General features: G+C 43.3%; 1 protein-coding gene across 2 annotated transcripts in view; it reads right to left on the reverse strand.

Moving 5' to 3' along the window:
- GLI3 (GLI family zinc finger 3) overlaps window positions 1-26,725 on the reverse strand; it is a 194,202-nt gene that overhangs the window by 90,188 nt on the left and 77,289 nt on the right. For both annotated transcript variants that reach the window (XM_086467654.1, XM_086467653.1), the window contains exon 3: window positions 2,129-2,234. In XM_086467654.1, coding sequence (XP_086323780.1) covers window positions 2,129-2,234 — 106 coding nt within the window. The remainder of the gene's footprint in view (window positions 1-2,128; window positions 2,235-26,725) is intronic.

Genomic DNA, 26,725 nt, shown 5'->3' on the forward strand with positions numbered 1-26,725 from the left:
CAACGGCTCCAAGGGCCCAATGCAGTTCATCATTCCAATGGCAACACAAACCAAATGACTGGAAGAATCAACAGAAGTTAATGGGAAAAAACCCACCTGGTATCAAGAAAATTTTGAGTTTAAAGCTTGGGCTGATAATCAGAGCGTATTTCTAAAGCAGCTGCCTGCAGTCACATCACATAACACTAAAATCTCCTTGTCCCTAACAAGCCTCTGCAGGGCCAGGCTGAATCATCGCCACACCTCGGGGTACAGCAGGGAGCAGGGGCGCGCAGCACCCTTCCGTAGAAGGGGCATTGATTTTGGCGTCAGAAGGGACTACTGCTTAATGCCAAATGAGGCACAAAGCAGGCATTTTCTACATCTTTTGGGGCTTCTACAGAAATCCTGCCACTTTTAGCAGTGTAGGCTGCTAGCCCCGATTTCCCACTGTCACCTGAAGCGGGGAACGGTGGTCTACCCACCCAAAAGCCCTGTCCACAGGAGCAGGGTTTCATGGTATGGACTGGGTTCATGGGGCTCAGGCTCTGGAGAGGGCTCAGCACAGAAAGAGCAGCCAGGCAGGGTCCCACATGGCACAGGAGCCAGAAGCCTCTGAGAAGGCTCACAAGCAGTGCCCAGGTTTTGGATGTCGGTCTCCTGCAACTTTGGATGCAAGTTAAAACACTTCCTGGGGCTCCTTACCCCATCTGCCTGGCACCAAAGACAAAGGCAAATTCCTCACTAGCTTTAAAATGTGCACAATAATTCCCCAGCTCCCAAAAACACCCAGGCAGAATATCCACTGCACTGCAAAATCTAGGATGATCATGTAATGACTCTGTCTGAGCCTGCCACCTTCAGCTTACAACGTTTTTTAGCAGCAAATTTAAGCGTGTATTTGCATACATTTTATGATGTGGTTGACTGCGATGTAAATAGTGATGCATCAGAGGAACTTTGAGGAATAAATCACAAGTTTCTATACTCTCTCTTTCTATAAATACCCACTTTTCCTCTAATGCCCCAGAAGACTGCAACATAGATTTATTACTTACCTCCAGGCAAATTTGCTCTGAAATTACAATTCAGTAATAGAAGACTGACCCAAAAAACCTGTTAGTAAAATATTGTGTGTGTACTTGGGCATGTAGTTAGGATTGTTAATATCAATTAATTCTGCTCACAGAGGAGGACTTGTTTTAAAACAACTTCATTTTTCTTCTGCATATATGTAATTACACAGCTGTAACTAATAGCCATAGCAAAGCAATCTGCCATCTAAACAACTAGCATTATTCTTCAAAGTATTACTTGTGCTTTTCTTCTTGTATTTTCTCAGTATGAGAGGTGATTAGTAGATATGATTAAATGTATATATCAAGCCTTTTAGCAAAGTACCAAGCCCTGCTTTTTGGCTCCACTTTTAATGGTATATAGCAGTTTCATGGACACAACTATTTTATTCTGCAATGCTGATATCCGTCTCCCCATATAGAAAAGATAATATTTATTTCTACAGGATTTCACTACTATCACCAATTTCTAATGCACGTTATCACTGGTATTCATTTCTTTTATCTTTTTGTAAACCATGTGCTCTATCACATTTGCCATTTTGTTTGGGTGACATTCCCATCAATCAACTGATTGCCTCTGCGTGCACGAAACAGGGACTATGAAAATTTACCAAAAATTTCATTATGCTTCATAGCAGTCACTGGAAAAACAACAACAACAACAACCAACCAACCAAAACAAAACAGAACAAACCACCTTTGGCATGAGAGGAAATTTTAGCTATGAAGAACCCTAAGCCTAATACAGACAAAATACATGTTTTGTCTGGCTGTATTTCACAGGATTCAGCACTTTTTAATTTAGTATTTATAGAACGACAACACACAGAATAAATGTCAGCAAAACAGACAGGTAACAGTTGCCAGCCACCTATTACAAGAGAATTCCTCAGGGACCAGCCTGGGTTTTCCTTCATGAACAGATAACCTTGACACTTTCCAAAAGTAAGCCTCGCTCTCCGGCAAGACTGGCAAAGGGCTCCAAGTGCATGGCTTTAAGCACTACAAAGGTTCGTACACTTGCCCGTTCTTCCACGCAGCTGAAGTGAGGGGAAATACTGAATACTCACACATGCAGAGGAGGAATGGGAGATGGTTCGTAATGGTAGCGTCCCTCATGATGTCTCGCATCAATTGGTACAGGAGGGTGGAATGCTGGAAAGAGGTGAGGCGGATCTGAAAAAACAAGCGAGGTTCCCGGATCTGAGTATCTCTAACAACTCTTTAAAAACAACATTCATCAAGACAGACAGATATTGAAAAGCATGTGTCAACAGTGCGATGACTTAGGGGTCGCAATTTCCTTCCCTGCTGCAGTCAGTCAGGTCTGTCAGAGGAGAGTTTGGCCCACAGTATTTGCATGAATATGTATTTACTAATTTTAATATTCTCTTTTTATAGCTGAAATGGAAAGGGGCGTAAAGAAGTCTTTAATAAATAATTATGTGCCCATATGTGAAGCATCGGATCAAAAGGACCGTCAAGCCTTTCATAAGCATTCCTGATTTATTTTTCTATTAAAACAAGAAAAAAAAAATCACCCCAGAACGAAAGCCTAAGCAGAGAACACAATACAATAAAAAACAGTATAACCTCAGAGATGTACACACAATTGTACAATGGAAGGTAAAACTGAAGCAGCATGCTGAGAAATAACTATCTGGAGTAAATCAGACAACAGAGTTAAAAGGGAAATGAATTGGGAAAGGCTGTACTGGAGATGCTTGACTCACATCAGTGGCCTCATCCAGAGGAACGTACCTGAGGACAGGGGGACTCATTTCATACACTGCTTTTAAAAAGGAAGGGGGGGCTTTCTTTGTCCCAACAGCTGGAGACCCGGGGACTCACGGCTGCAGTAAGCTCCCCTGCCCCGTCTACTCCAAGGCTTTCGCAGGACAGAGGGTTTTGCAGCTGCCAGGGCTCCTGTTCCCCGCTGTTTCTGGAGAGCCTCAGCAACGAGGCTGACAAAAGGGGGAATGTGCCCCCGTCACCCCCAAGGGCTCTGCCCCAAGGGGCCAAGCAGCAGCCTGCCCCGCAGCTCCCCACCGCTTCTACAGCACACCACTGCAGTTTGTGTGCCTAAAGGAGGTTATTGCTGACCATGCTGCTCACCACTGCCACAAATGCTCAAAATTCAAACGAGGTGCTGAGCATCTCCAGCAGGACAAAACAAACAGATCTTGTCCAATTATTAGCCAAAGGCCACTTTGGATGAAGTCATGTGTTTATCCGACACCAAAAGCTGAGAAGTACAGACATTAGGTCATGTCATGGATTTACTAAAATGCTTCTAGAAAGCAAACTTTAATTATGCACTGATAGTAAAACTAAGCCTATTTCAGTTTTGCCTTCTGACTCTTGAAGGTATCTTCTCTTCGTATTTCCTGCCTTTCCTTTTCAGCAAAATGTAATCCTCCTCTTAGATTATGTTATCTGTGAAAGCAGTTCCCTCATGCCAACTACAGATGGTTTAAAAAAAAAAAAAAAAAAGATTTTTCCCCTTGGTGTTTGTCAAAAGTTGAGTTGGTTTATTATTATGTTTTGAAGCGGAAGAAAGAACTAGAGGAACAAAAGTCATAGCCCTGAGTGTGTAAACGGAGAGGATGAAGGGGAGGTAGTGTAAACTCTGAGGAAATATTCCCAGTATTTCAGGAAAATCTGGAAACATCTGACACAACCTGTCCAGTTTCATGGCTTGATTTTGGGAAACATCACTAGCATGTGATCAGCCACAGCATATTTCTGCCATTTACTGACTCAAGGCTTAGGCACCATAAATGAAAAATAATTGTGGCTTACCACAGTGAGCTGGGAGCTCAAACTCACAGTAGCTGTAATTCTGGTTCTGCTGCACCAACTAGACCTTGGCATGCAACCTGTTAGAAGCTTCACTCCCCATGCTGAGCGCTCCTGGCCTTCAGCAGGAGTAAAGGTGAGTCACAGATGACCAGGTGCCCCTGTGAACACACTTGTCATTGTCCGGGTGCTTGCTGCCACCTCCTGAAAGACTTTCTTCACCAGCCGCCAAGGTGGGGAAAGGGAGAAGAGGCACAAGAAAGGTATTTTAGCACATCTCCCTGCCTGCCTATTCCCTACTTTGCTGGTATTTGACTACAGCAGCGTAAGCTGAAGGGAGGAGGTTTTAAAGCAGATGTCTGGCATTTTACCATAACAACTCTACCACCACTTTTTCAGCAAAGAAGGAAGTCACCTATGCCCTCACAGATGCACAGGCAAGTCCTTCTCTGCCCTGTGTATCTCCAAAGAGTGAGTCTGGGGAGCACAGGTGAGACCACAGAGATTTTGTCACCTTTACTGATGTTGGAGAGGATCAGCTCCACCTGGCCAAGGCAAGCGATCCTGCTTGGGACGCCAAGCCTCCGCACTGTCCCGCCCTTACCCAGCCTGAGCACCTACCCAGAAAAAGCAGTCCAAATATTTATGCAGCAAAACACCAATTAACCCTCCTAAAGGCAATCATCTATCTTCCCCTATCTGGGAAATGGAAAATGAGTATTAAAAAACTCAAAAAGGGTATTCACCTTTGTGGGGTCTATGCAGCACAGAGCACCAACAAGTTGTATTTAACACATGGGATATAAATCTCCAAGAACACCTTTTTGAGTCCTCTCACATTAAGTTCCTTTGTATATCTTGGTTGCATCTTGTTTGCAGTTTCCATCTGGGAAACAGCCGTACTCCATCACAGCACAGAAAGCTGTCTCCGCCAGCCCTGCGCCGACCGGAGCAGAGCTGCATATCAAAACCCAACATAATTATCCATCTCACAGTTTATTATTTACACAAGAGTAATACAGCTGGTGAACATCATAACTCAAGTGTATGTGTAAGAAGTTACCACACTGTAGCCATCTCCTGTTGCAACCCTTAAGAAAAACCACATGATGACTTTTCCAAAGTCAGGCTAAAACTGCTGAAGCAGAATAAAGTGCCACTAAACCTGGCTACCTCCTATTTATCATATAATTTCCTGACTGATGGTTCCACAAACCAGCTGCTAAGTGCTGTGTACTCTACTGTCAGCAGACTAACATGCTAAATGGGAGACAGGGAGAATAATGTGCAGAACTAGTGGAGTCAATTTTACAGAGGGAATTAAAATTCTGCTGTGTTTGGGTCAGCCCTCAGCACAGAGGTAGGCAGTAAATTCTACATGCTTGGGGGTCCAAAAACCATTCCACTTTGAAGAGCACTGAATATTTATACGGAAAGACTCTTAGATGAGAGACCTGCCAAAGCACCCATTGTCCAGGGCTCCACTTGGAATTCACCTGAAACTCCAGAAAAATGTAATTGGTTGACATGTATGTATATGGAAATACATAGTAAGGAGTTTGCAAAGCTGTAACTCAGGCTGTAGCCAGTTTCACATTGCTTTTCCATATCCCACCCAGTAACTATTTCATTAAAGGCACCATCAGAATATTACAGGCACATTCTGCCACTATTATTTATGCTGTAGCTGAGTAAAGAACAAGTGAGACTACTCACAGGCTAGAAAGGAATCTGGACCTACTCAACTTCTGACACCCTATCTAGAAAACCAGGGAGCAACTTAGTGTAACAGACAGGATACCTGCCCTGACTATAATGACATTTTCACACTTTATATTATTATATCATTTAAAGCGTGAGGAACAAAACTCTTACCCTTAGCAAAAAGGAACTCCTCTCACCAAAAAGAATTGACAAAATCTAACTTCCTTTCTGCTAGGGAAATTAGTTATTACCATTTGCAACTTCGTAAAAATTCTGGCTGAGACACAAACTACCACAGCATAAGCCAGGCAGTTTTCTTATAGACATCCAAAGGCAATCATAATTTCTGGACCAATCCTTCAGTAACTTCCTGGCAAAGACTCCTTGACTAAGTGTACAGTACAGGAGTTGAGACAGACAGATGCTCCATGTGTATTTGGCGCCCTCAGCTCCAATTCAGCAGAAGTATCTGATTCTGTGCTTAAATTTAACTATTTTCAAGAACTTGTAAAGACATGCCAAGGCACTGGAAATACACTTCAACACATTCCTCACGCATTGCTGAATTTGGTAGCTGTTGCCTTCTTCTGAATTCTCTACTGCCTACTACTGTAAGCTTCCTTCGGATGCTCTCCTGTCTCCTCCATAGCTAACAGAGTCTCTTCAAAACAAAATGGGAGATATAACTGCCTGAAATGCTACAAACTCACCAATTTTAGCACTGTGAGATTTTCTGGAAAATGCACCAATTTATGCTGACTTTTGTTGTGTAAGATGTGCCTTTTTATTTCTTCTTCAAGAATCTTTCTTGTCTTCTTAAAGAAAGTGAATAGGATCATCTCTCTCAAATTACAATCACTCACAGGAAAAAAAGAAGAGACCTACACTTGTTCTCTGAAAGTCTGCAACCTAGGACTCTGCTGCAGCATCAAGGGAAAGAATCTGGGAGAAATGACAGGTACAGTCCTTGCTGCTGAACAGCAAACCTGAACTGAAGTCTGATGAGATGTAGCAGGCAGCAGCAATTCACTGAAAGACTTGGTGGAAAGGCAGACGATGCCAGCTGTCTCAAAGGTGCTGTGCAACACCTTGAAACAACGGCAGAGAGGTTAGGCTGCTCTGAAGCTCACTGAAGTTAAGGACAACTTTTCTGTAGGTAGACTCTGTTGTCTCTCAAATAGGCCTTACTCAGTGAGGGGATCACTACATTTGGAAAGTTCAGCTGTGGTGGTAAGGCTAGTAAAACATTCTGCCCTCAGCTAACTGACTTGCTCAAGCACCTTGTGATTCCTGCCAAACCCTTGAGGAAGATGGCTGCTGAAATGACAGGCTGCATTTTTCAGCACATGAAGAAAACATTTGCTACTGGAGAAATTGCCTGCATCAGCTTGAATGTGCCTAGTGTGGCCCCGAAGCCGGCACCTGTGCTGTGAGCTGAGGGCCAAGCAAACACAGGATTCCAGCCCAACAGAGGAAGCACTCTTCGTGTTTTAGCAGATTTGTCCTGAGGACGATCAGCTCACCAAACAAAATGTTAGAACCCAGCCAGATGCAAAACTCTATCTCAGATATAACCTCATTTGAGGTGAAATCTCCTTCCCATTTAAATTCATTATGGTCTTGATGCCGAAGTCTGTGGTACCAAGTTTTCACACCAGATGTAACAGAAACAATATCAGGCAAAATATAGCCTCCCCACTAATGTCTTTTCAATACACAGAACAGTTTTGAAGAGTTTGCCAGCAAATTTCTACACTTCCTTTGGTTCATAAGCTGATCACCAGATGGGAATTTTCTAATATTCAGGTTTGCAGAGTCCCTAAGGGCACCACTGTTTTTCTTCATGTACATTCACTTCAACTGATCTGAACTTAATGGTATTGCCAGGTTTTATGGCAAGAATTAGGTTCTTTTTCGCCAAGCAAAGATCTTATTTTGGATTTCTGTTTAATTACAGCTTGCGTTAGAGCTCAATAAGAGCACATGTTGTCTTTGGGGGGTTTTCTAGTTCTCTTTCAAAATGGGGTGAGTTATGTTCTCTATGTATGCTTATACAGAGGCTTTAATCAGGAAGAAAAATGACTGAGGCCTAGCCACACGTTAATGCATGCACTTAACTTTGTGCACTTCGAAGAGTCTCCCTAAGGGTGACTGGGGCTGCTGCTTCACAGTGGCTGGTTGCCATCTGAAGCACTGCTTATTTGCAGGCTGATCCACAGATGTGCTACAGCCAGTTTCCTCAGGAGGCTTCTCCATGCGTGTGTGTCCATGTGCACGCACGCATCCAATGTGGCAACTGTCGTGTTGACATGGACACAACTACTCGCTATTTGACTTCACAGAAAAGGAGATTTTAGGTAGGAAAAAGAAAAAGCCATGGCAAAAACAAACAAAAAAGCGCAAATAAATGGATAAAGGGAGAGTGAAAAAAAGAATTTGTAATTGGTAAGTCCTCTCCATTTCAGTAACACTAAATGTTAATTGTGATAACATACAGCAGATATAACACTTTCAGAGAAAAACACAATTTTCAATCAGGTCACATCCCTTCCATGTGTCCATGTGTATTAATGATGATCAGACTTCCCTTCCCTACCCTCTGCTTGTGCTTGCACAGCCTATACACTGATCTTAAAAATAAACCACAGGAGTTCCAGACCAAACCTCACAAACCAGAGCACAGCTCCAGCTCTGTGCCTCCTGTTACAGCTGAAAAATAATTTCTACTTTTGCAAAACTGAAAATTAAGACTTCAGGGCACCTTAGATCCCCACCATCCATTTTAACCACTTTTTAGTTTGTAAACTCAAAACACCTTGTGGGAACATGTTTTATTGGTTTTAGTAGTTCCACAACAACCATCATGCCAAATACATGAAGGAGGAGCAGTTATTGGTGTGCTGGAAGGAGAGTGTCTGGAAATGATTTCATCAGCTGGCACTGAGAGGTCTTTAATATGCCAAATTTGCTGCAGGTATTGGCTAAATAACTGCTGGATTGATTTCAGTTTGAACACTTCATTATTCCTCCCAATCACTGCAACTCTGCTGTCTGAGGTGTAGAACTGCCTTCTAGAATACTAACTAAACTTCCTCAAGTCCATTCAACTGACTCCAGTGCTCTCTGCCATTTGCCCATCCAAAAAAGAAAAAGAAGAAAAAGGTAGCAAGAGACAGACTTGCAGGGTAATAAACATATTGCATGTACAAAACACCTTGGACCGAAGAGTCTCAAATTCTTTGAGAACATAATTCGTGATTCATCACAGCCCAGTGACTTACAGTGGGATGGGCCCACTGGTAAGTGAAGGACGGACCCCTTGTGCTGCGCTAATCATGCAGTTGTGAACTTTCCCAATGAGCAAGGCAGGCACAGCACTGCCTCCCCACAGTCCCCCCAGGACACACAGTCAGAGGAGGAGAGCCAAGGCACTCCACCAGCACAGTTTGCCCAAGAACAAATTGCAAATTGGTGGAAAAGCACCAGGAATATCCCACCTCAGTAGCTTCTTCCACCCAAACAACACTGACTGCGTCATCCTATAAGCAACCTGAGAAAATCCTAAGGCACAGTTGCATATAGCCAGCATCTGTACACAGGCCCATGGTTTCAGGAAAGGACAATGATGACAAGACATCTTAGCCTCATTACCGTGTTACTTGGAGGGAAAATTGTTTCATCTAACACAGCTGGCTCTTGGTACGGCACAGCTCATCTTTTTCATAACCTCTGGATCCCACGCAGCATTTCTTAACAAACTTAATAACGTGGTCTCTGCAAGAAAATGACAAATTGTCCTCTGCCAGGAAGCTGACAAAAGAAATCCCTCCCTCCCTCCGCTACCTCCAATGGACTCTGCAGCGAAAAAATAATTTAGCTTCTGCCTTGCAACATGCTTGCTGGTTTGCTGTTGCTCCCCCTAACTCCTTGTTCCACCATTCGTCAAGCGCATCCTCACTGCTTAAACCGCCCCCCCCCCCCCGCCCTCCCCCCCCAAGAATTATGCAAAACAAAACAAGCATCCATGTTTAACTCTCAACAACCCCAGACAAGTAGTTTCACCTAGCTGCCCTGCAATTCTTCCCACCTTTGATTACACACATGTACGAAGGATCACATCCTCAGCGTTTCCTCCTCTACAAGCCACAAGTAACTGGATGTATAACCACAGTATATACACAAACACTTTGTACCTATGTACGTGTGCAGCCCCACTTCTGCAACACACAGCAAATTCCAGTGGTTGAAGGTGAGCTACAAAGTGGAAACTAAGGAAATTAAAAGATTATTAAAGAAATAAATCCTGATCCACACTGGAGAGAACCAAAGGAGATCTCCCATAGCTCCAAATTACTGCTAAGCAGAGGTTTAACATGGGGTCCCTGACCAGTAGGAACAAGGAGCTGACACACAACAGCTTGGTTATTCCCTACAACTCAAGGAAAGCATTTGAATGCCCTGCTATCAGCTGCACACATTAACTCAGCAATGATAAGTATCTGCAAGATGCAAAGGTAAATGTGGCTAAGGAGAGGTAACAGAAAGCTAGAAACTAGAAAAATAAAATCTAGAAATATCCTTGTACTGCTGCTGATTTGATGTGGGAACAAATAAAGACAAGTCAGGTGATTCAACAAGCTTTGGTGACATTCTTAGAAATTTATACAGCAGCAGCATGAGTCAGTCTGCAAATGTTATTTGTTTAAATGAGGCTTTGAAGACTTGTGTGCTCTTCTGTGTACCAGAATCAAGTTTAAAAGCTATTTGAAAGGCCAAACCTCAAACAGTTGGGTATCAGTATAGCACGATGAAAACACTGTAGCCAAACAGATTTGCAGCAGCTGAAGATCTGGACCACAGGGTGAAAGGCCTGGAAACAGGTTATACTTAGCAGCTTTGATGAGTAATTTATGACATGATAGGAATTAGAGAGGGAAAAGTATAATTAGATCAATTATGTCTACTTTTAGATATTAAAACAGTTCAGATTCTATGGGATGCACAATCAGATGAACACTCACAGAGATTTCTTTTTCCCTGCTGTTCAACCTGATTTTTTAAAAATCTCATCCAAATATTCATAATTATTTAGCTTCTCTCTGTACCATCCTTAGCAATTACTCTCCTTCTGTGGTGTTTATACTCTTCAGGCTCTTGGAGATGAGCAGATAGCTATCACACGTGCTCTCAGGCCACTCAATAATATACATTTATTGCATCCTTTAATCTCTATGCTCATATTCTAAATTAACTACAGTCACTTGGTTTTACTCCCTGGGTTTCTTCCAGCTTGGGAGAGATATGTAGTTGTCAACCCTGCACTCCTGGGTGTCAGGTTTTCATGTAGGCTGACATGACGCTGTTTAGGAGGAGGCAGCCTTAGAAATTTATAATATGTATAACCCACCTCTGCAAATTTCTCCTTTCAGCAGGGATATGAATTTCCTATACAGTCTCAAATGCCATTACCTTTCATTTTGCCCGTATGAGACCGTACCTTTATCACGTTGCAGTGACCTACCCTACCTTTTCTAGGGGACTGCTGGTGACATGGGCACTGCTCAAGTGCTCAAGTCAAGTAAAAGCAACACAAACTGACTCTTGGTTATTACTTCTTGGCATTTCTAACTACTTGACTTTAAGCTGATTTCTTCCTCCTTGTTCCCTCGTCCTCCCTCAGCTTCTTCAAGAGTTTCTTCCCAGTATTTCATTTTTATGCTGGATACTTTTTGCTGCAGATCATTACTGAAGACAGAAGGTATGGCGAGTTCCCTTAATTTGCCCTATTGACAATTATCCTAAGTGCTCATTCAGCCTATTTTTGAGAATGTCATATTGTCGATATTCCAGTCAATCTGAGCTAGCTTTTTCAAGCCAAGCTTTGAGGCAAATATTTTTAATTAAAAGGGCCGTAGTCAAATCACATCACTTCCCTGTGCCTCAGTCTGGTCACTGTTAACATGAAGATATCTTTTCTGAGACACTCAGACCCTCTTCAGTGAAAAGTCCCAACGAAGAGCTAGAATAACAGTGTTCTACTCACAGCTGATTATTTCTTTAACTCCTTGGAAAGAGTGGTTCAATTGCCCCAAACTGCTCGTTCTTTACAAATCTCTCTTGGGTTTTGCTCATGACCTTTTTTAAAGTTGTTTTTCTTTACAGACAACTTCTTCTTTGTTTCCTGTTACTCAGACAGAGGTCGAGAATATCAGCTTTAGATACAACCATGCCTTTTGTTGAGTTTTTAGGATTACTGTTAGGATCCTCCTCATTTCCTCTTGCCCATCAGTTCTACAGCATATGGGAAGTTCCTCACAAAGTCTCATCAACACCTTCACCTTCATCCCCTCTCTTGTTCTCTGCACAAATAGTGGCAGGATCTGGCCTACACTTCTCTTGCTTTGGGAACTAAGTGCTGCTTACCAAAAGCAGGCAAGCCTTTACATCACCCACTTACATCTAGCATCACCACAGAGAAACAGGATGAAGGGCACGGATGTCTGAGCATACTTGTTCAAGAACACAAATCAAAAAATCAGAGCCGCCAACCTCAGCTCATTTAACACTCAGAAAGCTGTCCTTATGCCTTGTGAGGACAGCCCTGAGTTAGCAGCATGATGTGTCAAAACCAGACGCTGCACCTGGTCGCATCAGCGTTGCAGAGCAGGGACACATGACTGCAGAGGGAACCTGGCTGCAGAACCAGCTCCAGCATCTCCTGAGGTCTCCCACCAAGCACTGCGTCCTACTCGCACAAGCCACACTGCTAGGACTCAAGTGTCACAGACTGCGTGGGTAGGTCCAGCTTCACCAGGGAAGAAAAACATTCTCGTTAATGAGAAAAGAGGAAAAGTGAAAGAACGAAGACATGAACAGGCAGAAGCATACAAATACAAGAAAGAAATTGAGGTACTGGAGAGAGGGCAGAGAAGGGCAACAAAGATGGTGAAAGGCCTAGAGAATAAGTCTTAGGAAGAGCAGCTGAGGGAACTGGGACTATTTAGTCTTAAGAAAAGGAGGCTGAGGGGAGACTTATTGCTCTCTACAACTACCTGAGAGGATACTGTAGAAAGATAGGTGCTGGTCTCTTCTCACAGGTAATTAATGATAGAACAAGAGGGAACAGACTCAAGCTGTACCAGGGTAGGTTTAGGCTAGACATTAAGAAAATTTTTTTCACCAAAAGGGTCGTCAGGCAATGGAATAGGCTGTCCAGGGAGGTGGTTGAGTCACCATCCCTTAATGTGTTTAAAGGTCGTTTAGATGTGGTGCTTGGAGATAGGGTTTAGGGGTGTGCTTGGTAGAGAAGGACTGATGGTTGGACTCGATGATCTCAGAGGTCTTTTCCAACCTGAAAGATTCTATGATTCTATGAAATGCAGTAGCAGGCAAAGCAGCCCATGGCATTAGCAAAGATTTTTCTGCATAGAAACAGCACAAACACAAACTCTTCAGGGTGGTTTCCATCTTTACATCACCTGTCTACAGTGCTTACCGCGACAGGGCTCTACTCTCTGACTGAGCTTTTTGTCACTACCATAGGTGATTACAACAGCACCACTTTCTCCAGCCTCTAGTAGAGGTGGACCAAAGAAAAAGTTATATTACCTGCTTATGCACAGCCATGTTCTTCAGCTTGGTGATTAAGGGACAAGATGGGAGAAAATTAGAATTACGTGGAGCACAACCCCACAAATATGAAAGAAGTGGGAAAGGACTGCTCTTCTGCACCCCCGGGTGGGTAAGGGGGCACTGAAGAGGAGGCCATTGCTTTTCATCCCTCTCTTTACATGCCAGAGGAGAAGCCAAGGGTGCTATGAGGAGACAACAGGAGCCAGAAGAGGGGAAAGATGGCTAAATGAGGATGAGGTGCACAGACCACCATTCCCTGCCACACAGCCCACTGCCACAGGAGGCTGCGGACACCAGAAGTTTAAGTGGTCTCAAGGGGAAAGTCACAGAGGAGAAATACAGTAAGGGTTCAAACATGTAGACACCACTTATGGACCAGGAAATTCCTGGACTGAAAATTTTGGGAAGCTGGGAGAGTGGGTGGGGGTAAAAGGAGAGAAGAATCACCTGCCATGTTCTCACATTAACTCCTGGGCATCTGCTTTTGGTCACTGCTTGGAAATGGTACCAGGCTAGATGGACCTGTGGTGTGGGCTACTATGGCCCCTCATGCTCTGCACACTCCTGGCATGTTCCCTGAGGCCAAGATGGCTGCAAACCCCCTCCCCTGACACCCAGCCAGCACATCACCAAAAGCAGTGCCTCAGTTGCAGGACTTCAGTCCATACAGCTCTGTGCCAAGAGCACGAAGACTTCCCAAGCCTGTAAAAGCCCATCTTTCAGTTGCATGTTTGCACAACACACTGCACAAAAGAGGGCTTTGGTCTATGGCTAACATCAAGCACACAGTGGTGATAAAAATAACTTAAGATGTCTGTCCCTGCCCCCTGAGACACAATCCTTCCTTCTACATTTCTATGCAGAGTTCAGATGCAATCTGGCTATAGGAAAATGGGGGACTTCAGGGGGGACTTCATTTACCCTCCGACAGCAGATGAGGAGATAGCTCTCCTCAGTCCCACCCTCTGCCAATCTTGGAGCTTTTCCAATGCATTAAGCATCAGTTTCCCGCCAGTGAAGTGTTTGATGCTCTACTAAATGCAGTGGCCCTCAGAGAGGTATAGTAACCCTCCATATGGAAAAGCCGTTTGACACAAAGGTTGGAGGTCAAAAGTTTAAATGTTCGTGACAGAGACGACAGCAGTCTTTTTCTGGTCAATAACATCAAAGGACTTGCCAGCTCTTAATGCTACTATTGTCGCTTGTTTGGATCCTATTGAAATTCTAGCATATTTATTGCACTCCAGGAGCATAAGGACTTTTTGTTTGTTTTAATCTCTATGCTGAACCCAAGGAGTCTGAAGTGTTGTGACTCCCTTTCCTCCCGAAGAGAATGCACTGGGAAACAATGCCAGAGGATGTGGCATTGTAGTCCAAACCAACTCGGTGCTTTCTTCCCCACCAAAAAATGTAAATGATGGATGGAAACATATGGTCTCTATTGGACAGGGCTGGAAATCTCTGCTCCTGAACTCCCCACACAACCAGTTTTAATTGTTTTGTGCTATGGCAGGGGGTGAAAAGCACTCCCCACTGTCAAGATCTCTGTTTTGCCAGTCATTGTTGAGAAATGTTGTGCCGTAGCCGAATAACGCTCCCATTAGGCACAACTGTGGCAGAGCCGGGAACAGCAGTGAGGTTCTCCGAGACGAATTGTAATGCCATAACCACAAAGAGTATCACTTCTCCCAGCCCTCCTTTGCTCTCTGAACTTTAGCTTGCGGTTAGGCAGAAACTTATTACCAGAGCTCTGCAGTGCGTGTTCCAAGCATTGTATCAGCCATCAATACCTCCTGCCTTGCCAGGAGCAGGATTCAAGTTCATTTGTTACTACCTTCCTCAGATTCCTGTTCCCCTCTCCACAATGAGGATTAGCAGTTTAAGTTATGTTGCTGACCTCCATCTGCCTAGGCAGAAACAGATGTCTGCGCACTTGGGCACGATCTTATTTCAAAGTGGGGACTCTAGGTTACTAATGACGTTATAAAGGCAATAGCATATGTTGGCTCTCAACAGTCCATTGTCTAATTGGGATGGTTTTAATCAAATATGAATGTACCCAAGTTTTTGCAGCTAATGAATAAATCCTCTTTTTAACTAACGACAGTAATTTTGAGTTCTCCATCAAGGCAGCATCCCGAGGAATGCCTACATGAGCAGCAGTCTTCACCGAAGCCCTACAAGAGGCTGCAGCAACACTGCTGCAGCCCAGTTCGTTATTTAAACAGCTCCTAACTGCCCTTCCCAGAGGTAAACTGCAGCCAAATTGTTTTCCTTCACTTTACAAACCAGATATGCATGGCTTATTTGAACAGCCCGAAAGTTTACTTTAGCCTCTGTCTAAATACCTTCTACCACATATTTCAAACAAACAGTTCACTTCATTAGAAAGGCAAACAGTGTAGCCACAGAATACGAGCACTTGAGGAGAACCATGCCGGGCAGAGAAATCCTCTGCCCCAGTGTAAACATCGCCTGCTCTGCAGCTCCAGGCAGCATCCGCCTGCAATGCCACTTCAAAAGCCTTTTCACAAATACTTCACACGTCTGTTTGTAAGTAAATGATAACCCTGAAGAGATTATCTGCAGGGGCAGAGCAGATGACTATCACTACCCATGCACAGGCAAAGAAAGAAAAGCCAAAACGTTCACTGCCAGCCCTGGGTGAGTTATGAAGCTATAATAAACTCGGTGGCAATCCAGCAGCATCAGCTAAACCTGTTAAACTGGAAAAGCACTGCTGCTTTGGTAGCCTGCTTTCGCGTATTTGGCTCCACAAAGGGAAGCAAGTTTTAACCCTAGCAATGGAAGGGTTACTTCATCTCCATCATTATTTAACTGTGTTGCTCAACGGGCACAGAGCAGAGAGCTGTACAAAAGAGCGAGAAAGCTGCACACCCAAAAAGTCATCAGATAAAGTACTAAGCTATTTCTTTCTGTACAAAATACACGTGGCGATTCAAATGCCTCAGGAGCGTACAACATGATCCCAAATCCCAGAAACAAAAATGAAAAGGAGGAAGAAGAAAACAGACAACTGGACACAAGAGAGGAGAGGAGACGGAAGGCAGCCAGTGCTCGGAGGCTCCTGTCCCCTGCCCTCCCCTCCGCACACACACATGCCTCCTGGGAACACTTGCCACCAAGCAGGGAATACACCCTCAAGAGAGCAAAGCAGCTCAGAAACAGTTTGCTGTCACTCCCTGATGTCTTTACTTCTTTGTGCCAACTGAAAAGTTTTATCAAAATGCTGGTATTTACATGTTTAAGGGAAAGGACACGAGGCAGCTCATTACAAGTTAAGGGGACTCTCACCACGTCCATCACTTCCGTCATCGTCAAAGCGATCACAGCAAGCCAGCAGGATAGCATCTCTTGGCATCAGTCATAAAGCACAGAACCATGGTATGCCCAGAACTTTAGCGTAACCTTAAAAAATAAATTATGAAGTATCCATATGCTCTTAAATCCATTCTCAGGCAAAAAGAAACAATCACAAATCTAAAAATCATTCAGAAAGTTCGTAAGCAGGGACTGACTGCACCTGGCTATAGGGTGAGGGCTCACAAGCTGTCAGAGTGCTGCTGAAGTTATTCCAACTATCATATAAAGAGGAGAGGAACAGGTAACATTTTTATTAGGGGGAACCAAGTACTGTGAAGTACGGACATGAAGGTTAGGACACCTCAGCAACTTTAAGCTTGTGTCACTCAATGACACAATTTTCAGTTATTTTCATTCTCAGGGTAAAACTAAGTCCCACTAAGTCAATGACTGCTTCATCATTAATTTCAGTGTAGCCAGCTCTTGTGATTTTATCATGAGTCTTACTTTTCTTTTCAGTTGGTTTTTTTTTGAAGCTCCAGTCTTCTCAGTCGTGTCACTAAGTAAGAATCTCAGTTTTCATTAAAAAAAAAACAAACCAAAACAAAAAAAAACACAACCAAAAAACCCAAATGTATGTTTCCAGCTGTTACGGCTGCAAAGAAAGCTGGAAAATGAGAAACACCCAGGTTTCATAATCTGTGAGCAAATAAAAAGATCCAACAAAACCACACATGAGCAGGTATGTAGATACAGGATCCTTCACTAGGTATGTAAGTGTTTTGCATGCTCACATACACAAAATTATTATTTTGAACACCTAGATCCTTGGGGATGGCACGACAGCACACCTGTGTTACAAGTGGTATCTGTTGGCATTAAAATCTGTGAGTTTTAACTGTGATCACCTTTAAAGTTGTTTGCATAGGTTTTGGTCCATGACAGAATTGCATATCACATACCAACGATTTTTTATTTGACTACACAGATGCTTCCTGTACAAAGGGTATTTTTTGTCCTCTCTATTAAGAGCTGAGGATTCTTCTACATTCTGCTTTAAGACTATAATCTGGGTTTATGAGGATGGTTTACTAAAAGACATGAGGTAGAAAGATCCTTTCTGACGTTTTAATGGAGAAGCTGAATTTAGGTTCAAAGTGGAAATAAAAACCCCTAAGTTTCAGCATGAACTACAGAAAATAACAGTCTTAGCCAGCTCTTTGAGGGGCTACGATAATACAAGCAATAAATTTACTTTTATTATTACAACTGATAACACAAGCTGAGCTAATGGAACTAAAATATCTTCTAAACCAGTTCTTGGAGAGCTGATAATATTAACCTTTAGGTGCCAGGAGTTGGGGATTTCCCAGCGTACCAAGCTGGTTGACTTACTGACACTAAAAATAGGACTCTCAACCCTGCTGCTCTTGTGGGTTACGTACAAACAGTATGATTTTTTTTCAAGCAACTCTGATCCATTCAGAAGGGTAAAAAAAAAAAAAAAAAAATCCATTTCTTTCAAGATGTTTATGGCCTGAGGCTTTTCTAATACAAAAAGGAGAAAACCAATTTATTTTTTATTATGCCATTCCCCAATCTTCAACTTGAAACAGACCACTTCTGTAGAAGTCTTTTACAACATTCCAGTGAGTCTTCTGTAGCAGTTTTTTGTTCCCTAGCACATTCAGATACTACCTGAAATTTGCCTGGCCATTCTCCTTAAAGAATCTTTGGTAGGAATTAACTGTAAGTAGCACAAGACTTAACAGACAACAACATTGTCTATTCCTTTATTGCATGTATTTATTTCATACATTATTAAAAGCAAAATAAGAATAGTTTGCATGTGCAGGTCCCAGTTCTACCTTCTGTTTGATCACCTGAATCAAGGAGGAGATGCACCAGCCTGCCCTATCATTTAAAAGACACCTCCTAAATTTTATTTCTCCGAGTGATCCTGCTCAGCTTCTGCAAGAAGTTATGTCTACCTGAACAGCACATGGTTTTGTTGGGTTGGTGGTTCAAGGTGCCAGAGTTAACCTAAGATCCATCTCAGGCACCAGCCAACAGACTACAGTTTTCCTTCCAAATCCAGTACACCCACTTGCCGCAAACGGACAAGCTCCACTGAAGAGTCACTTTAGATGGTAAGGACATCACACATCCTCTGACACACAAAGACACAGAAGAGTCCTAGGAACACAGGAAAAGCATCATCTCATCTTTCTCTGCAAGTGTTACATCTGCTCCTTTCTTCACTTGATCAGTCTGCAATTAGTTTTGTTTCACCCACCCATACTGCAGCAATAAAACCTCGAATAACCTACAGAGAACAATTCATGTAAGCATCTTAAGAATATATTTTAAAGAGTGAAATACATAATGAGCATTCACCGCAGAAATCCAGGTCTCTGTTTTAGCTCCCTGAGAGATCACCATGGCTCATCTTTTCCAAGTGTTTAACTTGGAGTGACGTCTCTTTGGAAAAAATGACCTCTCACTTGATGCCCAAACCCAGGGTCATCCTCAAGAGACTCTCAATCACGTTGAGTTCAGCAGCCTTCTTGATAGAGCAATGTGAACAAGCAGCATCAACAATAGCCTGTGCTCCTAGATTCCCCTTGGTGACATATTCTCCTTAGTCAAAACAAGATGGCAACACTTCACTGATGTTTACAATAATGGTGGCACAAGCTGCCTTTCAGTGCAGATGAAGAGCAAATAAGAGGGACTTGTCCCTTTCTCACGTGCAAATATAATCAAGGCTATAAAGCAGCAATGACTGTATTTAGCATTTTCTTCAGCTCACCAAAACGGATCTCCAGAACTTGCTGAACAGTACCAAATGGTTAAAGCAGGTAGGAGCTGGATTCATTACTACATCATGGGTAGAACACAGGGGGGAACCAACAACAGAGACAATCGCCAAAACCAAACCTTAAACTGGGATGCAGTGAACGATCCTATGATGAGGTACAGTAGAAGCTGAGACCAACAGCAGACGTTTCAAAAGGTCTAGCAACTACCACCTTCTCCTTCACACACGAGGCTGGGCTGTTCTGGCAGAAATAGAAGAAGCTACTTCCTAAGGCAGAAATAGAAGAAGCTACTTCCTAAAGCACCCAGGCTATAAGTTCCATTCCAGGCAGATGTGGCATGTAAATCCTCAGGACAAGAGGTACATGCCTTTCCTTCCCTCTCACCTGAAAGGTTTTGGGAAGGTCAAAGTGAGGTAGCAACAACCTAAACTCAATGGAGTTGAGAGTCAACACTTGAAGCACCAGGCAAGCGCTCATGGGCAATTCAGGGAGGGCTGACCCATCGTGCCAGGCATATGTGGGTACTTCTTGGCCAGCTGGGAAAGCAGTTTTCAAGATTAAAAGCTCCCTTTGGCTGTCGTTGCTTCTGGCGTTCATTTCTATTTGTATCTGATTACAGATTTGGCACAGAATTTGCTTTTCAAAAAAAAAAAAATTCAAGGGAGAGTCTCCTCTTCAGACACAGGCTTAGAAAGAAAACAAAAGCCTCATGCTCCCTCCTCTCCTGCCTCCCAAGCAGCACATAACGGGGTGGGGGGCAAGGGGGCACCAAACCCTCTGTAAGTAATCCCCAATTAAGTTCATTCCTAACTGAAGCACGTGAGCTCGGCAGAGAGAAATCCCTGGCTTGAAGCTGTGTGCCTTCAGCAGAGGGAAACTCCTTGTTCCCTGGTGCTGAGCTGGTAGGCGAGAAGGGGCATGAAGACTACACTGAAACAAGAGCTACATTAAGGGGACATGCGTAACTCCCAGTTTGCACCGATAGCCGGTTGTATGCATGATAAGATTGAGACGAATCTGACTGAGAAACCGTTCACTTACCTTGCTTACACAAACTCAGCAAACATAACTTTTTAGGAGCCTGATGGAAGCCTGGAAGAAGAAGGAACTTAACCAACCCAAAGCAGCCTTGTCAAGTGCTGCATTGTGTATTCAATTTTTTAAGGAAAGCATTTCTACCAGGACCAGGGACACGGGGTACACATACAGAGCAGCACACTGAAGCTTTGCCTGCACATGAGAAATGTGACCAGCATGTGCAGACAGCAGAGAACAGCAAAGCCCTCCTGAGGACTGGGAGCTGTCTCCCATGCATGAGCCACGCAATGACCTGGTACACTCCCACAGCCCCAAAATGGCAAGGACAGCTAAGGTGTCTCAGGGACTACCCTCTGCAGCCACAGAAAGAGGCCACAGCCTCTTTCCTCTGCCCCGGCAACCCTCCCCTCCCGTTCCCTCACCACAGACCCCTGCCATTGCTAGTACATCAAGGACAGTGGAGCAGGACGAGAAGCCTGGAACCATCGAACCCTGTGAGCAAAGCCATGCTTGCGCTGTATCCATCCGGCCTCGTTCACAAGGTCACAGAAAGAGCGGAGCTGTGGTAAAATAAACCCTGGCATCACAGCTATGGTCCTGGCCTGTTTATTCGGGCAGCAAGCCCGGAGTCCGGGTAGCCTGCACAGTGCCCACTACGCTCGGTGCCAGCACCTGACCTGGTGGGACGCCGGTGGGCACAAGCATCAGCCAGGCTGCAACTGTGATGGACTCGCAGGGTCCGTGCTAAACCCCTGGCCTAAGGTTAAGTGGGAACAAGCCCAGCTGCAGCTGGCAGGATACTAAACTAATACTCCAATTATGCTCCCAGGGCAGCAGCGAGCAGAGTCAGCACCTCAAGCAGGGCACAGCTGTACTAGGCACTCTTCGACATATACGGACACATTCACTTTCCTATAGAGGCTCAGACCTTCCCTGCCCTTAGCAGAATGAAGACTAAAGCAGGCCAGGGAGTTTCCAGCCTATCAAACAAAATATAGAGGTGTCTGCTGGGAAGAGCTTTTCCAGCCAACGTTCTCTATTTAACATCCCAGTGCCTCTTCATATGGTGGTAACTCCACGACGGAAAAGAGGGAAAAAAAATAAGAAAAAAAAATCAGACTTTGGACATGATCCAAAATGCACATTCCCAAAGCAGCTGAGAATCACTATGGGGACAATTCAGTACACACTGTTTTTCATTTGACAGCTTCAGACTCAAGCCCCCAGGCACTGGTATGTTGAACTGGGCATTTAAGTCCGGCCACACTGCTCCAGCCATTGCATCTGGAGTGGCTGCAGCAGCCACTACCGCCATAACAGGTATTACTTTTGCTGCCAAACCAGCTGGGGAAGAGGTATTGGCAGAGCTCTGGCATACGGATGTGTGTAAGGGCTTTTGAACTTTTTTTTCCTCCCTCACTTTCTGGCAGCAACCTATGCCAGTACAGACGCTTTGAAAAGACAGACAAGAACATAAAGTTGAAGAATCAGGGCATAAAGTAACAGCTACAAAGAAAAAAAAAAATTCCCCAACAAGCCAAAGTCCAGCATAAACACAGGTTTTAGGAAGCATGGAGAGGAGGAGCTGTGCAGGTAACGAGCAATACTAGGGGACCTCTGCAAGAAGGCCTCATAGAGCTCATTTGTTGCTGAAATAGGTACAAATCTGGCAGGCAGCAACCGCAAAGAGGAGTAAGAAAGGAGAAGGGGAAAAGAAACCAGAGCTTGGCTCAGGGATAAAGAGAGAGAGGGAAGCTGGCCTCCTGCCAGGCTTTTTGTGAATGGGTGGGTATGTAGTATCCATTTCCTCCCAGTTCCACGGGGGGGAAAAACAAGAGGGCAGGGAAATGCTTCGAGTGATATGTTATTTGGTCATGCTTCAAAAATGTGCAACTACTATCACATAATTTGATAATTTCCTAGTATTATGGGTATTTTCTAGCAGCCTGACTTCTTTCTTTAACAAAGGTATTTTTCATCATAGGCTGAATGTATTCAACTTTTACACACTGTCTATTCATAAAAAATGCAAGCCCTTTAAGTGAAAATTTCTGAATTATTAGTGTAAAAGACTTTAATATACCATAACTGTCTTAAAATTCTCATGCTGATTTCTGCTGAGCTAACATTTTCTTCTTCCTGCATAAAGGGAGAGCAAGGGGTGTTGCAAAAGGTCTAAGAGGCAATTTCACAGGTGTTGCAAAAATTACAGTTTCTCCACAGTATGTTTGAAGCATAAATATTGTACTGCATTGCTGGCAAGATGAAGGTGGCAAGAGGAACATTTGATGACGAAAACAATGAACCAAACACATGCAAAAAATTAGAGCTCTAATATGGCGAGGTTTGGGGTGTTGCTGGTTTTTTCCTCAGCTGTATGATCAAGTCTTGTCCTTGTCTTTCATTGTTTGGATCTAGTTTTTCATTACGGATGTTTCCTAATTATAAAAATTATAAAGCATGTGAATTGTGTGGTGGAGATATTCTAAGCTGAAATAATCATGTAACATTGAAGGGATTACATCAATTTGAAAGTTAGCTGCAAAACAAAGCAAGCAAAACCGTTCCGAACACATCACAGAAATCAAAGGAGGGACCGAATGTAAGATAAAGCAGTATACAATAATTAGAGCCAAGACTGAAAGAGAAGGGCCTAAAATTAGGCTCCTCAGCAGAGATTAAAGTACGTACATTACAGATTTCCTGAAGTCAGTTCCCTAAAGTCAACGTGCTTAAAGCGCGGGGGGGGGGGGGGGGGGGGGGGGGGGCTGCTGTCTGACTTCAAGAGAGGAAGAGAGGTAAATTTTCACCTCTAATTTTCAGATATATTTATTACTCAGACACTAATCTAACCCAAAATTTACCATTATTGATAGTTAAATTTTCTAAACTCTCTAATACAGGTTTTTAGAAAGCATGCCATTTTCAGTGCTCGGTAAGAACTGTAAAGCTCCCAATAAGAGATTAGAATAAGAGAATAGCATTTATTCAGGGTGAACACCAAAAACGAAATGCAAATTAGCCCTGCCCGAAATGAAGGAGTTTTAGGTTTCCTCTAACCAGTAGGAAAGTTGCTGCATTGCCCTATGGGGATCCCAGGAGCTGTTTGTTCAGTCTGTACAGCAACAACTTCATAGAAGAGCTTCCAAATGAACATTAATCACAGGTAAAAGGGGACTTCTGCTCACCAGCCACAACCTCGAGAGCAAGCCAACCTCTTTGAGGCTGTTTCTGTGCCACTAAGTGCGAGGAGGGATCAGTGAAAGCAGAAAATCTGTTTGTAACTCCTCCCCAGCTCAGCTCCACTGCAGGATTTAAGTGAGACCTCGAGGTCTGCCTGTAAAAAAAGCAGCCTCCAGCCTTGCAAACTAGTGTGTGCTTGAAAAGCGTTTTGAAGATGTAAAGAAGAGGCTGTCACTTAATAGAGCCTAAGTATTAAATAACGATAACCATTTAACATTCCTGCAGAGCCTTTTGAGTCAACAACTTGTCACCTTGGGCTTGGCTGACAGAGGCGTAGAACAGCAACGCAGAGCAAACAAAGTTCTCCTTGCATCTCTTCAATCTCTCAGGGTTTGAATTTCTTACAAACAATTTATTTTTCTTCCAATATCTTACCTTCAGAACAGGTTATGCATTTTGGTGCTGCCCTGCCACCTTGCATGAATTCAATTTTTACCCAAGTACTGACACGGAGAAGAGAAGAAATTCCTTTGGCAGTACTATTTAAAAAGAAATATGTATGCAGTCCTTGATGGCTACTGGTGTTTCTGGCACAGCCTATTCTGTTGTGGGTTTTTTTACTATATAATCATTGTCACTATTGCAGATGGATCTGGTAAGCTGTGTACACTTAACGAGGGTATAGCATAAATGTTGTCCATCAGTCACCAATAAAAATACTCTTATTCAGTCCAGCACAAGTTCATTTAACCAGCAGGATGTGATCTTCCATGCTGAACAGATGTATCATGGTGTATTCTAAAAGGTGTCATCAGTTAGTCTGAGAAGACTGCATGCTTCTGAAGTTAAATGGGTGTTTTATTGAGAAAAACATCTATAAAGTAGCTGGGACTACAGATACACCTATCACTTTAGATATGTCACTGTAAGACTGGTATCTCAGTGTGTCCACCAAGCTATTCCTTACCAGACCAAATCCTCTGCTCCCATCTTCAAGTTTAGTGATAGTTTTAACACTTTAAAATAAATAAATAAATAAATTCCTTATTCCTGTCCCTTTTCTATAAAATTTGTTGACCTTTTGGGACTGGCATGCAATATGCCTTTTACCACATTCCTATCTCATCCTCTTAAGTCTTCCCACCTCTTTGTCTGCATTAATACCTTTAGCTGATGTTACCACTCTGTAGCCATCTTCACTACTTTGGGAGAATTCATATTATTCGTGTGTGCTGCTGATATATCTAATTTCTTCTGATCTTCCTACAACAGAAAGGCTAATTGCTGAGCCTTCCGCTTAGACCTCCTTCTCCTTTGCATCAAAATGTGGTGCAGCCTTCTACAAAGCTAATTTCCTCTTTGTCTGCTCATTATTATGAACCTACAGCTTCTTCATATGAATTGTGTCTTGCTACTGCTTATGTCAGGCCATTCCCTTTCCCACTCTCTTTTGGTTGGAGGTGTTTAAGAGACGGGTAGACGTTGTACTTAGGCACGTGGTTTAGTGGTGTTGATAGAGCTGGGACAAAGGTCGGACTCGATGATCTTGAAGGTCTCTTCCTACCAAAACTGTTCTATGATTCTATGGTGCTTATTTGTCTGCTGGACACAGACAAATGTCTAGTGCCATCAAGAAGTCTTTGGGATCCTCAATGTAGAGGACTGGTTTTAACCTTGCTTTTTCACACCCAATTCTTCCTTCTGTCCATTGTTTCTTCCAACACTGTAGCGTCACAAGCCTTGCTGGAAGCAAAGGCAAGATTCTCCAAACTAGCCCACGGATCAGTGATCCTCTCTGCTCTGTAGAGTTTATTGGGCAGGCATCACTTCTGCCTATTCTGCCTCTGCTGCCAGCTTTGTCTTTTTTCCAAACACCTTTCCTGACAATTGCTGTTGTTTCAAAGGCATCCTGGGGAATACGCATTGTGTTCAAATTCCTGACTGCAAACAAATTTTACTTGAATTCTGCATCATGACAATGGCTCATTTCCTAAGCACTGCCTAGCAGGCATCTTTATGACTGAAGTTCACTATTGCTGGTCAGAAGAACGGCATTTGTTTCATAGCTGACAATTGCATGAAGAAGTTCAAGTACTCAACTGCACTGCAGAAACATAAAGACTATTGAAACTTAAACTTCTGGAGATACCGTTTGTTATAAAAGCTTCTTAAGGGGAAAAGCTTTAAATTAATTTCTTACTCTTGAGACAGATGAGTTAAACATGCAGGTTTAGAGGGCCTGTAGAATATTTAATTTGAAATCAGATCACAGCAGGCATCAGAAGCTCCAAAACCATCCTATGATTAATACCTACAAAAAAACAGTGAGAATTTGCCATTCTGTCTGCAAACTAGACCTGGCCAGATTTGAATTCAAGTTCTAGAGGGAGAACAAAACAATCACAAAGTACCAAGGGTAACAAGCCTCAGATCTGTTGGGGCGAGCAGAAGCAATCCTCCAAGAAGGAGCTTGCAAAATGCCAACAGCGTGACCCTGCAAGAGGCAGCAGGAATCATGGTTGTATGTACAGTAGAAGAAAACAGAGCCATAGGATGTGTCCGACCCATGGACAGAAACAAAGAGGTTTCAAAAAAAATGTTGGTAAAAGCTACAGAAACAGGACTAAAATAAGTATGTGTCCAGAATAATGCAGGAGAACTGCTTTGGAAGAAGAGTTTAAAGGTCACTTCATGAAATAAAGCCATGAACACAGATGGATCCCTTTTTTCTTACAGGTAAATTGGAAACAAAGAGTTCCACAAGAAAATTGAAGACAGGTAAAACGTGAACCACAGAGTGAGACAGAGAGAGAGAGAGAAAGAGAGACAGACAGATAGATATAACGGGCATCTGAGAGTTTGGTGACAAGATTGCCATCTGGAGTGCTGACATGTTTTCAACCCTAGGATGGGTATTCTGTTTCTTGAATGCTGTTTACATCCACTTTTACATGTCTTCGACTGGGCACTTAAACGACTGAGAAGACTGATAGCTACAGTGACCTGTCCAGAAGTTTACTGCTCAGTCTAAGGTGTTTCTTCTACGCTGCCAGAAAAGTCAAAGACTCAAGCACCTGAAGGACCAATTCACACCATCTTAATAAAGGTTTCTAACTGCCACAGGCTGCTCTGAACATTTCCAACTCTCACCCTTGGCTAATGGAA

The sequence above is a fragment of the Leptosomus discolor genome, chromosome 7 (genome assembly GCF_034619465.1).
Source record: "Leptosomus discolor isolate bLepDis1 chromosome 7, bLepDis1.hap2, whole genome shotgun sequence".
In the NCBI taxonomy this organism is placed as follows: Eukaryota; Metazoa; Chordata; class Aves; order Leptosomiformes; family Leptosomidae; genus Leptosomus; species Leptosomus discolor.